The sequence below is a fragment of the Phoca vitulina genome, unplaced genomic scaffold (genome assembly GCF_004348235.1).
Source record: "Phoca vitulina isolate PV1807 unplaced genomic scaffold, GSC_HSeal_1.0 scaffold13, whole genome shotgun sequence".
Lineage (NCBI taxonomy): Eukaryota > Metazoa > Chordata > Mammalia > Carnivora > Phocidae > Phoca > Phoca vitulina.
In genome coordinates, this window is record NW_022589716.1 from 22,777,802 (window position 1) to 22,796,171 (window position 18,370).

The following is an 18,370-nucleotide window of genomic DNA, read 5'->3' on the forward strand; positions in this document are numbered from 1 at the left end:
CTCATGCCCTCAAAAAGAAACTCCCTACCTTTTAACTATCATCCCTTCTCCCTCCACCCTAAGCCACCAGTAATCACCAACCTCTCTACCACCCCGGGAGCAGTCCCTAAATGGGGACCTATTCTGGACATGACATTCACTCCTTCTGGACTTGTCATGTGGATGGAATCATAGAGAGTACAGTCTTTTGTGACCAGCTTCCTTCACTTCAAATATTTCAAGGTTCATCTATTGTATGAAGGGTTCCTTTTTATGGCCTAATAATACTCCAGTGCATAGCTGTACCATATTTTATCCATTCATCCAGTGATGAGCATTTGGATTATTTCCACTCTTAGGCTATTATGAACAACGCTGCCACGAGCATTTGTGTCCAGGTTTTATGTAGATATATTTTTGTTTCTCCTGGATACACAGCTAGAAGCGGGTTATCCTAGGTCTAATTGTCGGACACTTCCAAACTGTGTTCCAAAGGGGCTGCGCCATTTTACATTCCCACCTGCAGCGGAAGAGGGTTCAGACTGCCCCCCCCCCCCCTCCAGCACTTGCCATCTGACTTTCTGATGCTGGCAATGCTCATGGGTGTGAAGTGGTTATTTTTCCATTTTATAAAAAAGGAGGGGGAAGATTCCCACACAGCTTAAAACTCTGATCTCCGGCCAGTTGTTTTCCATGATTCCCATTCATAGCTGGTGACTGTTTCGGGGGCGAGCCTGAGCTACAGTGTGGAGTGAACGGCTGCTGCAGCCCAGAACACACCAGGGCCACAGGCCGGAGGCTGGGCACAGCCAGGCCCGCATCCTACCCTGGCTCATCCAGAGGGGAACATGATGCCCTGGGACAGGAAAAGGGAGGAAAGTGCAGAAAGCTCCATTTCAGGAAGACTGATTAACAGTTGAATATTCATGGCCCAGCTCCCTGGTGAACGGTGGATCACACAATCACTTTGTCCTCGGGAATGGGAGCTAGGTGCAGTTTCATGTTCTGCACAAAGGTGCCCATAGACTGATCAGTAAGGAAAGCCCAGGGGCGACTGGGTGGCTCAGTGAGTTAAGCATCTGCCTTTGGCTTGGGTCATGATCCCGGGGTCCTGGGATCGAGCCCCACGTCAGGCTTCCTGCTCAGGGGGAAGTCTGCTTCTCCTTTTCCCTCTGTCCCTCCCCCCGCATCTCGTGCTTGCTCTCTCTCTCGCTCTCAAAATTAAAAAAAATAATAATAAAGTAACTTAAAAAAAAGTAAGGAATGCTCATTCTGGAGGGCTGTACCACACTGGGTGTTCTTAGGGCTGCTTGCTGGACTGGATCAGCACGAAGGAGGGCAAGCCTACTTTCGGAAGCAGTGGTGGGCGAGGGCCTGGAATACAGGGGGCACCTGTATTCGGACTTCAGCAGGCACACTGGCTACTGCTCTGCCCAAGAAGTAGGGGGGAGAAGTGGACCGCGGGGGTCCCCACACTCCTAGGGCAGCTCCTGGTTAGGACCATCACACCCAAGGCATGGGGCAGACTGGGGAGGACAAAAGGCAGGAGGGACTCACGCCTGCTCCGGAGCTCCCGTCATGCCTGGGAATCCCACCCTCACTCCTGCTTAGAGACCAGGAGCCACTCAGAAGTCCTCTCATTCTCTGACCACATCTTACTGAGCACGAGGCAGCGCATTTCTGCTTGAGCGTGGTGCACAGAGTCTCCAGCTGGTCAGCATCACTATGCTCTGCGCAACCAAACGTGGGATTCCGACCACTCAGTCAAAAAGATGGCGAGACCCGTGCTCCAACAATCAGAAGGAAGAAAGAGTGTAAAGCTACAAGTGCAGATTTCAGTGGACTGGAGAAACAGCCAGAGTGCAAGTCAACAACAAGGAAGTATTTTTACTACAGTAACTGTTCTCCTGAGACTTGTCCTTCCTGTGTTTAACCTTTCATTCTTGGGGCTGGAGAGAAACACACATTAAAACCCCAGCCTCCTACACTGAGTAAATTCACAGCTAAACCGGGGCACCGGAGCCGTCTTGAGACAGCACAACTTTCTTCCAGTAACTGATTATTCTGATTTGTAACTAAACCAACGTGGGCTCCCTTCTGATTAAATGCACGTCCTCCAAGAACCACAGAATGAGGTGTCTCTACAGTAAATACTATGTGTGGTTTCAGTGGGAAATCAACTGCATCCAGCGGCTGGTAAGCAGGAATTGGGGTTTACTCTGATCACGGGAGTCACTCCCATCAGGAGGGGTTCCTCCTGGCCTCCTGGCCCTTCGTGAAAAAACAAAAAAAACCAAACAATCACAAAGACAGTCTTACCGCACACGAAACTCTCGGGCGGCACAGAGAAGATGCTCCGGCCCTTCAGCGCTTCTGGGTGGGCACAGGTGGCCGTCACCGAGGCCTGCAGTGTCCTGCCCACTAACCATGCGGGCAGCCACTTGAGCTGGCAGTCACACAGGAAGCTATCACTGCTGATGTGGCTGGAAGAGAAACAAAAGGGACGTCGGAGGTGTGCCCTCAAGAAAGGGATATTCCCTGGGTACCCAGATTCCTTCCCTCCGTCACCTCTGGTCAGCTTCTGTTGTTAACAGTCTAGAAAGGGAAGATTTTTCTCAGGTCCTCTCCAATAACCTGGAGCAGGACGTATCATCTGTCTGGAGATTTTCATAAAATGCAGCTCTGGCTCAGGACGTTAGGGGTGGAAGCCAGGATGTGGCATTTCTAACATGCCTTACCGAGCCCATGGCGCACCACAACCCGGAGTTCACGTGTGCTCAGAGACAGGCCACTGCTCTCCCGTGACCCTGGGGGCGCCATCTAACCTCTTCCAGCCTCTGACTGTCCGACAGAGACGAGGGGCACTGTCCCCCTCTGCTTTTTCCCACTCTCCTGCGAAGCTATGGGAGCTTCCAAACTCAGTCTGAAACTTTGATCTAAATTCTGAAACAAGTTCTGAGAAGGGTTCTTTTTCTATATTGCTGTTGGTTTTTTATTTGGCACAGCTGACTGTTTTCTTACTTCCAAAACGTGAGCCTCGCCAGTGCAGTTCCCTCTTGTTTGTGTGTTTGTCTCTGCACCAGCACGATTCAGGAGGCCAGCAGGATTCGGCTCCGCTCCCTAAATAGTGCCTGTGAGTTAATTGCCACTGCCCAGGGAGCATGAGAATGCACAACTTTGGTTTTGTGAGGCTCCAACCAAAACAGAGAATATTTTCTTTTTCATTTCTCAGCAACTGAGGATAAGCTTTCTAAACAGAAATCGGAATCACCATCTCAGCGGACATTCCTTCCTGAGGAGTCACTCGAAGATAAGTCAACCGGAGAGTCTAGCTGCCCTGTTCCTGGAAGACCTCAAGGCTGTGAGCTTAGTAACGAAGGCCAGCCCATAGCTAGGGTGAAGGCCGAGAGAGAAAACCTGCGGCCTCCCCTGTCATGAACTGCCTCTGGTACATGGTGACAAGAGGGGGCACAAGTATACTGAGAAAGTCCACAGCATCACATGGACCAATATTAGAGCAATAACCCACCTCCACCCACCATCTTCCTCCCATGTCAACCAAACCATCAAATGGACCAGCTTTTGGTTTTCCTCTACTTCATGCTGGCTTTCTAAGGAGCAGAGAGAACTGTCAAATTAGTAAACAACAAGGAAGAATGAGATGCAAGCCAGAGAACCCACCGCTAGCTAAATTCAGGACAATCTTCCATCCTGTTCCTTGTGGTTCCCAGATTACCCATCTAATATTAAAATACTTTTGGAAGGTGCTTTTTCAAAGACTGAAATAATTGATCTCAAAGCCATTCTAACTGGGATGTCTGCCCACGTCGAGCCTTCACATCAGCATGGGACTTTCTGGGTTTTTTTTTTGCATTTGTATTTAGTGGGCAGGGAGCTCTGTGCTCGGAGGTATCTCCCTGAGGGCTGTTCTTACTGCGGAGCTAGTCACGTAGCAGGAGGGCTCCCACAGGCAGGCCTGAGGAAGTGGCTGACTCCCGCTCTGGAAATGGGCAGCTGCTGCAGGTGGGCTGTGGGTGGGGGCTGGACGGGCTGTCGCCAGGCACCAGAAACCCCGCGTCCGTGATGGAGAGGTACTCCCCCCCCCGTCAGAAGTGCTGTCACAGGCTCCCCAGCAAGCAGGCATTTGGCACGGCTGCCCCTCTGTGTGTCATCAGCGGGAGAGCCGGGGTGAAGTCTAGAGGAAGATACTGGGCTGTCGCTGTGAGACTCGAGGCACTTCTGTGGAGGACAGGGACCTATTTCATTTGAGCCACAGGAACAGTGAGGAAAGCAAATTTGACATTTATCGTTAACTAGAAATGTGTGTGGGAAGAGTTAGGCCTCACACCACACAGCGTCGGCCTAGCTTGCTTCAGGATTTCCTGCCCTCTCCAGTGAAGCCCACACACACACAGGAGACGAGACCTCAGCACAGAGGGGGTACTCGGCGTGGAAAGAAGACTCTCCTATAGAGTGAGTCAGGACCAGCAAGACCGGGGCACCTGGGGGGCTCAGTTGGTTAGTTAATGCGTCTGACTCTTGATCTCACCTCAGGTTGTGATCTCAGGGTTGTGAGATCGAGCCCAGTGTCGGGCTCTGTGCTGAGCGTGGAACCTGCTTGAGACTCTCCTTCTCCCTCTCCCGTCCCCCCCAGCTCTCGCGTGCATGTGTGCGTGCTCTCTCTCGCTCTCAAAAAAAAAAAAAAAAAGAGGACCAACAAGACAGATGGAGAGCAAGCCTGGCCAGACAGTAAGGACACTGACCCGACTCCCCTCCACACACACACATTGCTTTAAAGAAAGGTGAGGTTGGAAGATGGGACTGGGCCCTGCCGCAACCCCAAGGCTTTGCAGATCTCCGCTCCTCTTCCTTCCTGTCAGCTCCTAACAGGCACGGCTTTCACAACCCCCGCCTCCAGCCATCCCATCACTCCGCTGGCTCACGGTGCACTTTCATGATTCCAACTCGGACGAAGTGTGTTTCTAATCATCGCTTGTGGAAATTTACCCAGGGCATGACTGAGTGCACGGCACAACCTGCCTTGATCAGATGGGGTAAGAAAATGACCAAGTGGAATTAACTGTCTCTCCCGTCAGAGGGCTGGGCCCAGGGCCAGCCACAGCTGGGTACACGCAGCGAGCGACGGGAAACCCAGGCAAGGGCCGAGGCTGAGCCTCCAGAACCACGCTGAAGCATATTCGGGGGAGGGTCCCCAAGCACCTGGAAGGGGCCAGTTCTTCCCAACTAGAAAAGTGTCTCAGGAAACCTCACTTTTTAGGGAGGCCAGAAGGAAAATCTCTCTGTCCTTCCCTCTTTCTTTCAGAATACTCTTTCCCATTTAATCAGATTACTCCCAACATCCTATTTGAAAAGTTTCAAAGAAAAGTTGAAAAAAATGCACAGTGAACACTCACCATTTTAAGATCATGACCTTTGTAAGAAAGAACATCTACTCAACAGGCCTGAATCTCACAGCTATAAAAATACCATGAGGCAGGTGCCTAAAAGGCCTCCCCTCCCCTCACTTATCCAGAGGAATGTCACCAGGGGCCTGCTTTCATTTTAAAGTATGGGGACTACGCCTTCCTACTTCCCCATTTCTCCCTAGGGCCCACCAGGAGTGGCCTCAGGAATGAGGATGAGGTCAGGACGCAAAGATGGCCATCCTTTGGCATCCACCCTTCCGTCAGCACTTCTAAGAACCAAAGGCCCAATCTTTCAGAAATTAATATAGCAGCTAGACTTTTCGGCTGCAAACTCAGATTAATGTATAGGAAGAAGACAGGAAGCGTGGTGTTGCCACCTAAGTACCCAGATGAGCTCCTCAGCCACAGACTAGGGCACGGGCAGGCTCTTCCAACCCCTGTCACCCAAGGGCCCGTGGTCAACGTCTACAGCACCTCCAGCTATGAAGCGCTGTGGGGGCCCCGGGATGGATGTGGGCTGGCGCCATGTCACTAACCCCACAGCTCCCTGTGGCCATCCCACACGTGATCTCCGTCTCGCTTAGCGGCCAGTGTGCTTGAAACTTTCAGGCAGCCCCTGTCAAGAGAGCGGCTCCATTTCAAGCAAACCTACATGAGGAAAGCTTGTCCAGGAGAATTCATGTCCTCTAGAGCCGCGGTCAGTAAGCTACAGCCTGCAGGCCCGGTTTTCCGTAAATAAGAGTTTAGCGGCGCAAGCCACGCCCGTGCACGCGTGTATATTGATGGCTGCTTTCTGTGACGACAGCAGAGCGGCCGTGACCGAGACGCTGTGGCCCAAACGCTGACAATACTGTGTGACCCTTTAAGACAAGGTGTGCTGACCCTAATCCAGAAGCCGCCCCCACGGCCGACACACAAATATAAACGGCCCCATCTAGTATATAAATCGAGGCATCATGGAATTAAGGCATTTCTCACCCCGAATTCTCTGCCATGTTAGCCAGGGCCGTGGAATCCCAGGTACTTACAGCTCTTTGAGATTCTTCATCTTCACAAAAGCATCAGACTGGACAGATCTGATTGCATTCTCTCCAAGGTTCCTGCAAAAGAACACTCTTTACTTACGCAGGCAGACGCCGGGCACCCTGAGTCAGCCACGTGTTTGGGCCAAGAGGCTCAGCGAGTTTTCAGGAGAGTCCTGCTCTCACCAGTGTGCCAGAGGTACTAGCCAGACCCCGTGTCCCGAGTCTAGTCTACGTGGCTGTCCCCTCCCAGACACTGACACAAGCGCGTGGAATAACCTCGGAACTACCCCAGCCTGAGGGCGGCGTCAAGGCTGCATTGAGGCCCGCTCAGCAAGTCAACAGGCAAAACCTTTCCCAACAGAATTCAGGTCAAACTTGAGTCCCAGACAAAACAGACTAAGAATCAAGTACTAGAGGCCTCTGGTCTAGATAGTGAGAACATCAGCATCCCCGGGCTGACTCCATCCTCGTCCTGCCAGCCTCCCAGAGGCAACCAGGGCAGGAGAAAACCTCCCGGCTAAGCCCACCGTGCGCTCGGCCCTGTCAGGTTGCTGTCGTGGAGCCGTCGGCTGGGGCCGGGACACGGCGCCCGCACCGAGGGGAGGAGGGGCCTGGGGTTCACGGAGGGGCCCGTGCCGTGGGGAGCAGGGCAGGAGCAGGGGGGAGGTATTTAGCCAAATAGCGGCCACAGTAATTAGGCGCTCACTGACTGGTCATGTGTTCTGTAACTGTTCCTGCCATGGGCAAAATAAAGGCCAAAGTTGAAGCTGACTTATAATGAGAAGGAAGCAGCTGGTGTTTCCAAATAGGCTGTTTCTCAGTTTACGAAGATGTGATTAAATTGCTAGCAGACTTCCCCGGCAGCCGCATTTGGCAGGCCTGTGGGTCAGGGAAGGTCTGGCGAGATACTCACAGGTGCTCCAAGCCTTCCAGCCCCGAGAAGGCTCTCTTAGCCACGGACTTGATCTTGTTTCCAAACAGAGTTCTGCCATTTCCAAACATCCAGACAGAGGGAAAAAAAAAAGAACAAAAAAACAAAAAACAAAACCAGAGGGGGAGAGACAAGGGAGGAATGGGAGAAAGAGAACACACAATTAGGGCAATGCCATCTGAGAAGTCTGTCCTGTGAGGGGCAGGTGGAAATCTGACCTGCACTCAGATTACGGATCTGAAGTATGCAGGCCTTCCCCCTTTCTGAAATGAAATACTTTTATCTTTATGAGAATTTAACAGTGATGACAGGTTGCGATTGCATGCACCGTCTCGCCTGAAAAAGCTCCTTGCGATGTTCAGTGGAAATCCCCTTGTCCAGCCAGGACTGTCTCTGCGGGACCACCCAAAGGCCTCATGGAAAAGAGGGGACTGATCACTGTTCTACTGAGAGGAAGCAGAGTCATGGAAGGGAACGCAATCTCTGGAACTAAAATCTCCCACCCACTTCTGGGAACTGGGGATAAAGGTTTCCAAAGGAGGCAAGAAGAGGGCAGGAAAATGGGCATCCATCAAGATGGCTCCCCAGCTCTTTGCACCCAAGACGCACCCCTAGTAGCCAGGAGGTGGCCACCGTGAGCTTGCCCCTGCCTCTGGGAAGGCCCCTCGGTGTGCAAGGGCAGGCTCCTGCGCTCTGGCCTCTTAAGCAAGAGCCCAGATTTGTTGTTGTTGCTGTTGAGCCCAGATTGTGAATGATGCCCGAGGTTCATTAAATCCCAGACAGGTCCTCAAAGGTCAACCTCCAAGGTTATCGAATACCTGTACCCCTGGACTGCCTACCCTTGAGAAGGGGCTCCCACTTCCAAGCAGTTCCAATCACAACCTCCATAGTAACTACCCAGAGTTTTCCCAGAAACCAAAATCTGCGCCCCTGCAGTTCACCTGGAATGAATGAATGCTGCTTCTGCAGGGCTGTGTCATCCAAAGGCAAGTCTGTTGGGGCAGGGTGGGGGGAGCACCAAGAGTGGGCTGGACACTGGGAATGAAAAGAACTAAGGTTCCAGTTTTCTCTCCTCCCCATGCGACACTCTGAGGACAGCCCAGCCGGACTCCCTGCACTCCTGCGGGCACAGGAAACCCCCTGCGAGCGAGCACCCCAAGGTCACGCGGACAGATACGTGGGCTCTCCCGCCTGACGCCTGGCAGCATCATCTAAAGGGCTGGTCGGGAGCGGGGGTTGCTGCGAAGTCTGAGTCCCCAGCCCTGGGAGGGAGGGCTTCCTAAGGTGGGCACGGCAGGCAGCCTTGGAAGAGCACGGCTGTTGTCTGGGAGCCCACTGAGAACCAGAGAAAGATCTCTGCTGGGGGCCGGCTCCACCTTCAGACCTGCATGAAGACAGCAAGCTCCAGTCGCACCCTGAAAGGAGCAAAGAAAGGAAATAGGAGCCTGGAAGGAAACCAGAGACGGCTGGGCAGACGGGTGGGCCCTGAGCTTCCAGCAACTGTGCAGGGCTCCTGGGGCACCTTCCCGAAGATGAGATCACACGCGGACAGGCCCTGCCAGCGCCACGAACCACAGAAGGAGGCGCTTCGCCACCCCACCCCAACGCTTGGGCACCGAAAACTCGAGGGGACACCTACAGGGCAAGCACGTGAGCTGCCAGGTCGCCCCCCTTCATAAGGAACAGACCCCCCCCCCCCCCCCGGTCCTCCTCCCCACCCCCACCCAGCAGCCGACCAGTGGCTCCGAGTTCAGCTTCAGACCCGGCCAGCCGCTGGGAGGACGGAGGGGCACGAGGGCCAGGGACCCTTTGACTTTCCAATCTTTGTGAATGTGGAAACAGTCTCCTCCTCCGGAAAGAGTTTCCACACACTCTCGCCGTCGGAGGCTTTTATTCTAAAACAAATAACCCAAACACGCAGAAATCCACCGGCTGCACCAACTCCGCTCCCGAACCACGGAGCCAGCCCGGCAAAGACCGGCCCTCGGGGCGCCGGCCACCTTCTCACTTCCTGCGTCCCCCAGGCCGGGCCACTGCGCTCCAGGTCCTATAACACATATTAACTGTTTAGTGAACTCTCCCGTCAACTAGATCCAGGAAAAAGCTGGGCTTTGTTTCTTTCGTGACGTCTTAGTCACAATGACCTCTCTTACAGTGAGGGCAGACCGTTGTTTCTAATGGTAACAATAGCAATAAAACAAATTCGCAATTATGTGGGGGTTAACCATCCTGCTGGTGGACTAAAATAGCCCCTTACATTCTCCAGGCGGACATCTGGGGGCCGGGGCTCAAGCTGGCAGGCTGGGCCGGCACCAATAAAGGGGGGGCTGTGGGGAGAGTGGAAAACCGGGCCCATGGGCCAGGGGGAGGCTCCTTCTGTCCCCAGGGTAGTGAGTGGCTGAGGGTGGGCTGCACCTGATCCGGGGCTCCCAGAGCAGGGACTGCAGGCCTGATTGGCCCCACGCCCCCCACCCCCCTCGGAGTAGAGAGTGACCCCAAAAGTCAGCCATCCAACCTCCTATGCATGGCTAAGTGCTCCCAAAGGCCTTCCAGTCTTGCTAACACAGCCCTGCAGACACCGGGGGAGTGCTAAGGTGGTCCTTGTACTGACCCAGAGAAACCATGACCTGTTGACCCCCACCCCTTACCCGTGACAACGAATAGCACTCTGTGGGCCCGGCCATCGCTCTGTGAAGATATGCGGGGGCAACGTTCCCCAGGCTGGGGCAGCACCTACCCAGGCCCACCCCATCTCACCGGGGTCAAGAGGCTTGGTGTCATGGTCCAGTTCTTCATGTCTTCCCCAACACTCCCCTTGCACACACCATGCCCTTACCTGGGGAATGCCACGGAGAGAGCTAGAACCATGGGGCAGCCCCTCACCTTATCCCCCATACACAGGTGACTAACTGCTCCCCTCTGCTGCTAGTTTGTGCTCCAGAAAGCCTCCCTGCCTCCGCACATACTAGGACCCTGTGCAGCCCCCGGGGAAGTGTTCCATCAACAGGATGACAGGGGCTGTGGGGGTAAGCAAAATAATCACAGGCAAACGGGAAACTCGCGGAAACTTGCTAGAGCCAGTAACGTTCCGTGGGCCCTGCCAGGAGGCTCCAGACTGAAGAACTATCCCATACGGCCGTATTCAGCAGGTGGGAAAATTAGGGGCAGGACAGCACCCACCACCTCCACCCAGAGGGAAGCCTCTTACGGCTCTGCTGCTCCCCTGTTCTTTCTCGGAAAAGGTTTTCATTTAGCTCTGGCCTCCTGCATGGCAGGAAGGACCCCAGGTCCTTGAATAACGGAGCAAAGGCAGGAATTTCTCCCCTCCCATTGTCGGGGAGGTCCCTGAACAGCTTCCTGCATGTGCTCCAAAGGCAAGCTGGCACCGGGTCGGAGGGACCCGGTAGGGTCCGCAGCCCCACAGGGTGAAGAAGTCCGGATGACGGGACGGCTCTAGACAGGCAGCCCTTCTCTGTGTGAACACAATCCCGACTGCTGACAGGTCCCAGCGCCTGGCCACCAGCTGTTTGGACGGGGCTGTGCGGGGTCCCAGCCACGACTCCCGGCCACGGCTCCCTGCCACGGCCGCGCAGCAGAGCTTCCAGGCGGTGCTCGGAGGAGGCTGAGCGGGGAGGAGAGCCAGGCAGCGCTGGCCCCTTCCTTCCCCGAATTCACTAAGCGTTTCCTCCACACCCTCCACACACCCTGTGGAGTGGCTTTTAGCCAGAGCAGGGCGCCAGGACCACGGGAAAGTGTAGGCTTTCCTTTTTTCCCCTTTAATGGAGAAGAGTCCACACACCACCACAGGCAGGTGGCAGAGCGTCACGAACCCCACAGGTGCCCCTTACACGGGTGCACCCATCACCCAAAGGCACCAGTCTTACCCCCCTCTGCCGCGTCCCCTGCCCAGCCCGGCTGGCTGAACGGGGATCCAGGTCACAGGCGCCATGCCATTCCATTTTTTCATCCCAGAAGAGGATTTTTTTTTTTCTTTTGCAACATAACCACGAGACCATCCTGTCTAAATAAGTGCATAGATTTAATCATATTAAGCAATTCCTGTCCCCATTTCCCCCAGTTGTGTGCTCCCTGCCTTTATTCTGACACATGGACAGAGCCTCCAGCCCCAAGACTCCGATCAGTGGGGCTGGGTGGGAGGAGGCTGGAGATGGCCCTATTCTAACGAGGTCCCCGCAGTCTCGGGACCAGGTCAGTGTGGAAGGCACCGCCTTCAGGAAGCCTGTCCAACAGCACAGGGCGAGTGAGGCGCATGGACTTAGGACTTCAGGCAGAACTGCTGAACCTAGTCCAGTGGGTCGAAGAAAGAGAAAACACAGGGGAACAGACCACGGTGACCGCGAAGGCAGCCCCAGGCTCCAGACACAGGCTGCGTCCTGCAGAACCCTGGGACCGCCTGCACTCACACGCCGGGGCTTCTTGGAAGCCACACTACCCAAGAAGTGGCTTCAGGTTCTACCGGAGGGACCTACCCCCCCCCCCCCCCCCAGGCCCCGGGGGGCCCCCCCCACCGCCCCCCCCCCCCCCCGCCCCCCCATCCATGAGTCAGGGCGGAGGCAGGCGTCCGAGAGTGAGGCTCGTGCCCTGCCCCAGCAGCTCCGCCTCAGTCCTGCCTCTTCCCGGCTCGCTAGGTACAGGTGCCAGGAGCGGGGAGGAGGGAGTGCTTTTTTAGGGAAGGAAAAGGAAGACTGACAGACTTTTTGACATGCTGTCTGAATACACAATGCTCAAGAAGAGAGAACCGTGAGAGAGCCAAGAGTGGATTCTTACTCAGAACTCTGAGTCTAAAAGGTGTGTAAAAACCACGCTTTTCAACATCAGTGCAAAGCTCTACAGAGAGACTCCCCCTGCCGCAGGCTCTCCTGGAACCTCACACTCCACTGCTGCTTTGGAGCTATTTGCTTGACACTCACACTCTGCTCACCCTGTCACCTGAACAGGCTTGGGGAGATGGAGTGGTGACTGCCTTTTCTTGTCCGCCTGAAACCCTCCCTCTGAGTCGCTACTCAGTGGTCATGGCCGCTCCTGTCCCCACTCCTGGAGGCTCCCTGGGGGGCACATGCAGGGAGGGCTGGTGACACGCGGAGGGTAAGCAGGTGGGACGAGGGAGAACAGTGTGAGCTCTGGAGCCAGTCCTGACCCTCCCCACTGTGTGGTCTGGGGCAAAATCCCTTCCTCAGTGTTTCCTCGACCACAGAAAGGTGGCGTAATAGAGTGTGCACTTGGGAGGCTGTGAGATATAACACAGGTACGTATACGCTCTGCAGAGTAAGTGACAAATTCTAGGAGCTGCAAATAAAAACACCAGAAACCTCGAATAAAAAATAGCTGTTATATTACCTCATGGTAATGACTGTTCCTGTTTAACGTTATGATTGACAACAAAAGTACTGACCAGAGACTCCAAACCACGAACAGTACTTGGCTTTAGAATCTCACACAATTTCTAGGAATTAAGAAGGCAAGACTTCTTTGTGCAAAGCAAGACAAAAAATTCAGCTGTTTTCATGTCAGTCACAAATTCAGCAGGAAAGAAAATCTAACAGGCCTCCGAACACCAGTCTTCAGCCCCAGGGAAACCACCGTCCAGGGCAGTGAGGAGACCACTGGCCAGAAAGAGGCTGGGATGCCTTGGTTCCCTTATTCAGACTTTTCTTCCCAAACAGTAGAAGATGCGAGCCAGCCCTGCTCCAGTTGGGCCCAGAACAAAGGAGGCGTGGTGGAGCCTCAGAACCGTTGTACGCCAGCCCCACAGAAGCTACAGCTCGGAGATACTCACAGCTTGCTGAGACTGTCGAGCCCCGTAAAAGCGCCACTGGTGTCCTCTATCGTGCCCGAAATCTTGTTATGGTCCAGATCCCTGGGGAGGAGACGGAAAGAAGGCTCACCATCCAGCCTGAGTTCTCAACTCTCTTTAACGTCAAGAGGGAAAACAGACGGACACCCCCTATGCCACCTGGAAGCTGAAAACATCTGGGTGGATTCTAGATGCCCAGCTGTAATGTACGGTCAATACAAGTGTAAGCGCCAAGCCACGGGAAGCCCATTCTACACACCTCGTGGCACGGCCTGGCATTCTCAGCCTTCCCACAAAGTGGACACATACCTCAAACATGGAGCTCCCCCAGCTCCGTGGGCTGCTCCCCACGTGGGTAGGGCAGGCCCAGGGGCAGGGAGAAGGTGCAGACAGCACATGGGAACAACCACCCCCCCGCACACACCCCCGGAGCAGGCATCTGACCACTGATACTGAGAATGAGCCTGAAAGGTTAAGGTTCCTGTCTGCCCTCATACCGACCAGAGTCCCCTTCCTGGACTTGACTAAGAAACCGCCCAAGGCACACTGAGGAAGGAGACAATGAAGAAAGGCCCCCGCACAAGGTCCTCCCTGGGGCCACTCCATGCTGGCAAGTGGGTTCAGAGGCCGGAGTCGCCCCCCCCCCCGCCCCAGGGCCTGCACAGGCGCTGACTCGGAGCCAGGGACGACATCTGGGCGCTGAGTCAGACTTGTGACCCACTTGCCAGGGCTGGCGGATGAGGCCAACTTTTCAGCCCAGTCTCCTCCAACAACGCAGATCACAAGGCGGATGACTCAGCTTCCTCCCCCAGCTTCCAGGGCAGATCCCAGTGCCAGGCGAGGCTCCCACCTGGTGAGCAGGCCCCCACTCTGCCCCACCAGCAGCCCCTCCAGCGTCCCCCACGGTTCTGGGTTCTACACCTTCCTCTCTGATGCAGAAAGGGATGCTACTCCCAGCCCCCGTGAGAGCCTTCGCAGGGAATGAGCACTGCCAGGAGGGAGGGGAGCTCTGCCTGAGAAGCGCAGTGCTCCTTCTGACCTTTATCTTTGAGCAGAAAGCTCAGAGTGCCGAGATTCTGCTGCTGGAAGGGACCCCTCCTTTCAGCGTGTTTCTCCTTATTATCTTCAGACTGAAAGCCGGGGACCCAGAGCTGCCGTTGTGTGTGCCTGTCTCCCGGCTCCTCGCTCTGGCTGCCAAAGCTTTTCTCTTCTTTCTGGCTCAATCTGAATGTTCCCGGCCTTGTTATTCAGGCCTTGCAAGGGCTCAAAGGCTGGCTGACCTTGGCTTTATTAGCCTGGCATCCGGGCCCTTTCACACTCCCAACAATGGCCCGGCACTGAAGCTGGCTCTGGCCTCTGGGCCAGGTGCAAGTGCACAGGCCTCCCTCCCTGTCACACGGGAGCAGGCCCTCTGTGCAGTGGAGCACGCCGGGAAGGAGGCTTCACATCCCACCGTGACTGTCCGGTGGAAATCAGCCACCCTTCTCTGGGGGCTGAATGCCCGGAGTTGCCTTGGAAGTTGTCTGGAGCCAACAAAAGAAAAACTTTAACTCCCAGGAAAGCATCCTGAAGCCACTTCTGGCAACCCCACCTAAGAAGGAACTTAAAAGAAAATTCTGGACATCATTGCCTCTATTTTGTTAAATGACCCTCCTGAAGCTCAGGGAAAGACACAGGATTTGCTAAATGCCTCTCCCGAGATGGGGCCTCCTGGACCCAGAGTGTGCTGACGGCGCACGGGGAAGATTCAAGAGAGACAGACGGAGCGCACGGCTGCGGTCCAGGAGGCTGCCCCGGGCGTTGGGACCCTAGCATCCCACCAGGGTCATCGCAGGTAATGGCAAGGTTCTGAGCCAGTCACCCTATCGGCACCACCCTGGGGGGACTGAGAGACAGTTTTCTGCTCAACCAGTTTTTCAGTTGATTCTATGCAAGTGTGATACTCTGCACATAGTGGGTCAGCTTTGGACCCAATTCTGACTCTAGAGCAACAAGAAGGGAATTCAGCAAGGCAGCTGGCTGGCTCTGTTCTGCCTTCCCAGCCAGGGACCCCCTTCTTCTGTCAACCCCACAGCAAATGACGTACAGAACACGCAGGTTTCTGAGTCCCTTGAAGGCGCCTTCCGCGATGTGGCTGATGGAATTGTGGCTGAGGCGCAGGATGCTCAGGCTACTCAGGTCGGCCAGGCTCTCCTCGTCCAGCCGGGTGAGATTATTGAAGGACAAGACCCTGGGGAAGGAAAGCACATGTCACTGCCGTGCAAGACGGGCACGCCCGACCCTCTCCTGAACATCGAGCCGCGGTCAGCAGGGTCTCGGTGGGACGACAGGACACTGGCAGGCTTGCCAGAATCCCAAGGGCCACAGGGTTTGTGCAGCTAGAAACCCACCAGGGACCCACACCCGCAGAGTTCGGCTCCTGGAATATTTGCGTAGATCACGGCAACCAGAGAGCATGTTAGGTTGTGAGGACGACACAAGGTCATCCAACACGAGAACCCTCAAGGCTCCGATCCCTCATGCCGGGGTCCATGGGGGGTCCTGACTCAGGCTATCAGAGACCCCTCACGACAGGGGCCTGAGACCCTGGACCGGACCTCAGCGGACACGGACAGTGAGCAAGGGAGCCCCGTCAGACTGCGACGTCGGCCAGCAGAGGGCACCACTAGCCGCCGCGTGGACCGAGCTGGCCTCACAGAACTTCCTGCCTTCCCGGGCGCGACAGTCTCCGGTCTCCGCGCCCCCACCCCAGCCGGCCTGGGCATCCTACTGTGAGCAGGACAGGGAACACGCCCCCAAATCACACATCATCCTGAGCATCGGAATCAAACCTTCCTCCCAGCACGCCCTCCCGCACCTCGGACACCACACGGCCCTGGGCTGGCCACTTGGCCTATGAGTCCTCTGTCGTTCAAAAATGGGAAATTTGGGCTGGGGCAGGAAGAAGCAAAATAAATTCTGAGAAGATTAATGAGTTTTTAAAGGCAGCAGGGAGTAACATTCCTTCCCTCCTGGAGAAATAAGTCACAGTGTCTGTCAGTTGGAAAGACCTGGCAAGTGATCAAAAATACACCCTCACCTGCAATTACAGCATTTAGCTTAGAGGGGGGCCGGAAACGCTGGCAAGCGATCCTAACTTGGCCTCTGAGGTTCCTAGACGTCTGGAAAATTGATAGGCAGTTGAGGCATTTCTGTGACCTCTACCCCTGGTAATGGGGACCGACGACAGCTCACAATGCTCTGCCTGCTGGACAGGGGCATAGGGGACACGACTGCCCGCCGCCTCAAAAACCAGGGGTGCTGCAGCCTCCAGCCAAGCAGAGCACGGCTCCTCACCCAGCGAGTGGTCTGGCTCGGGCACGGGGGACAGAGGAGGCCTCTCTTGCTTCCTCGTGGTTCCCAGGCCTGGACAGCAACCAACCAGGAGCCCTGGGGGTTCCCTGGGGGCCACGGCCTGAGCCAAGAGCTGGTCAGAAGCCATCCATACCACATAAGAATATCAGGCAGCCACACTGCCGTGCAGGGCCACAAACCCAAACCCGCAAGGTTAACACTAATACGCACACACTCACAACACCCAAGGAAGGTACATAAGAGGAAAGAGGCAGGGCTATGGATTTTTACATGAGATAATCGCGGGCTCGCTGAAATATGAACTCCAGGCCAGTGTGCCCTGGGTGTGGGGAGAACATGGAAGAAGAGGTAAAACCACCACCTCAAGACTCAACACTGAGTTTAAACATCGCCTTGCTTGTCTACTGAGGTCAAGAGAGAGACAAGACAGAGGCCTGTCACTTTTAAAAGCCGTTCATTTCAGGGGTGAATCTTCTACAGTCAAGCCTAGAAAAGAAGAAAACCCACCCAGACCCTCTTACACAAACACGCTGGACTAAACTGGAGTGCATTACAGGGAAGGAGCCCACATGGTGAGGGGCTACTTTTTTCCTCCAAAAGCACCCACCTTCTGCTTGGGGGTCAGAAACAGGGGTGCGGGCGTGCCCCCCCCGGGGGCTGGCAGTGCCCTTCTCACGGCCAGTGATGCACCGACGCCGCACCAGGCCCAGGACCTCCTGCTGCGAGCAGGTAGGTCACTGTCGGTCTTGGGATCCCCAGTCCCGGCCTGGAGCCCGGTCTGGGGGTGTCTGGAAGGGAGGAGGGTCCACATATCATTCGGGGAGGAGCACAGGTACCTCGCCCCCCCGGCCACAGGGGTGCCGGGCGGGGACAGGGAAGGAGCCGAGGGCCTGGACGACGTGTCTAAGGGAAGGAAGGTGGACGCCCCAAGGACATGCAGTTCTCCCACTGTCAGGGCATCACCATCGCTCAGGGTCACGGTCCTTTCTGTGTGTGAGCCCAAATAAGCCTCGTCACTAAAGACATGCACGTCACCGGGTGTAGCCATCAATGTACAAGAGCTCTCCAAACAGCTGCAAGGATGGGTGCCTGGGTGGCTCAGTCGTTAAGCGTCTGCCTTCGGCTCAGGTCATGATCCCGGGGTCCTGGGATCGAGTCCCACATCGGGCTTCCTGCTCGGCAGGAAGCCTGCTTCTCCCTCTCCCACTCACCCTGCTTGTGTTCCTGCTCTTGCTATCTCTCTCTCTGTCAAATAAATAAATAAAGTCTTTAAAAAAAATCTTAAAAAAAAAAACAGCTGCAAGGAGAACACTTGTGTAGGCTTTCCTTCTGGAACCCTCTCCAAGGCCAAGAAGGCCCTAGGGGTACGGGCTGCCTGCGGGGACCTAGGGCCACCCCTGCAGCCCCCACTCATCTGAAAGCAGGGGTGCAGAGAGCAGATCAGGAGGGCGTCCTGCTGCAAGCCCTGAGTCCCGCTCTGGGCCTGGCTGTCTTCCCCCCGACACAGGCTGCAGGCCTGCCTGCCTCTGAGCGCCCTGCCCCGTCTGAGCTTGCGGAGGCCGCGGTGCCACGGACCCCATCCGGCCTAGAGCTTCCCGCTCCAGGGGGGTCACCCACGGGCAGAGTGTCTAGGAGTCTGTCTGCCCAGAGCGGCGGCGGGACACTTACAGCTCGTGCAGCTTCGGGCAGAAGCTCCAGCCTTCACGGTTAATGCGAGCGATGGAGTTGCTGCTCAGGTGCAGCTGATGCAGGGCCGAGAGGCCGTAGAGCCAGCCTCTGCTCACCTCCACCAGGCCGTTGTACTCCAGGTGCCTGCAAAGACAGCACACAGGCGTGAGAG

General features: G+C 55.5%; 1 protein-coding gene across 2 annotated transcripts in view; it reads right to left on the reverse strand.

Moving 5' to 3' along the window:
• LRIG1 (leucine rich repeats and immunoglobulin like domains 1) overlaps nucleotides 1-18,370 on the reverse strand; it is a 110,653-nt gene that overhangs the window by 11,634 nt on the left and 80,649 nt on the right. For both annotated transcript variants that reach the window (XM_032411713.1, XM_032411712.1), the window contains exons 7-12: nucleotides 18,199-18,342; nucleotides 15,263-15,406; nucleotides 13,159-13,239; nucleotides 7,344-7,415; nucleotides 6,434-6,505; nucleotides 2,299-2,462 (exon numbers count right to left, since the gene is read on the reverse strand). In XM_032411713.1, coding sequence (XP_032267604.1) covers nucleotides 2,299-2,462; nucleotides 6,434-6,505; nucleotides 7,344-7,415; nucleotides 13,159-13,239; nucleotides 15,263-15,406; nucleotides 18,199-18,342 — 677 coding nt within the window. The remainder of the gene's footprint in view (nucleotides 1-2,298; nucleotides 2,463-6,433; nucleotides 6,506-7,343; nucleotides 7,416-13,158; nucleotides 13,240-15,262; nucleotides 15,407-18,198; nucleotides 18,343-18,370) is intronic.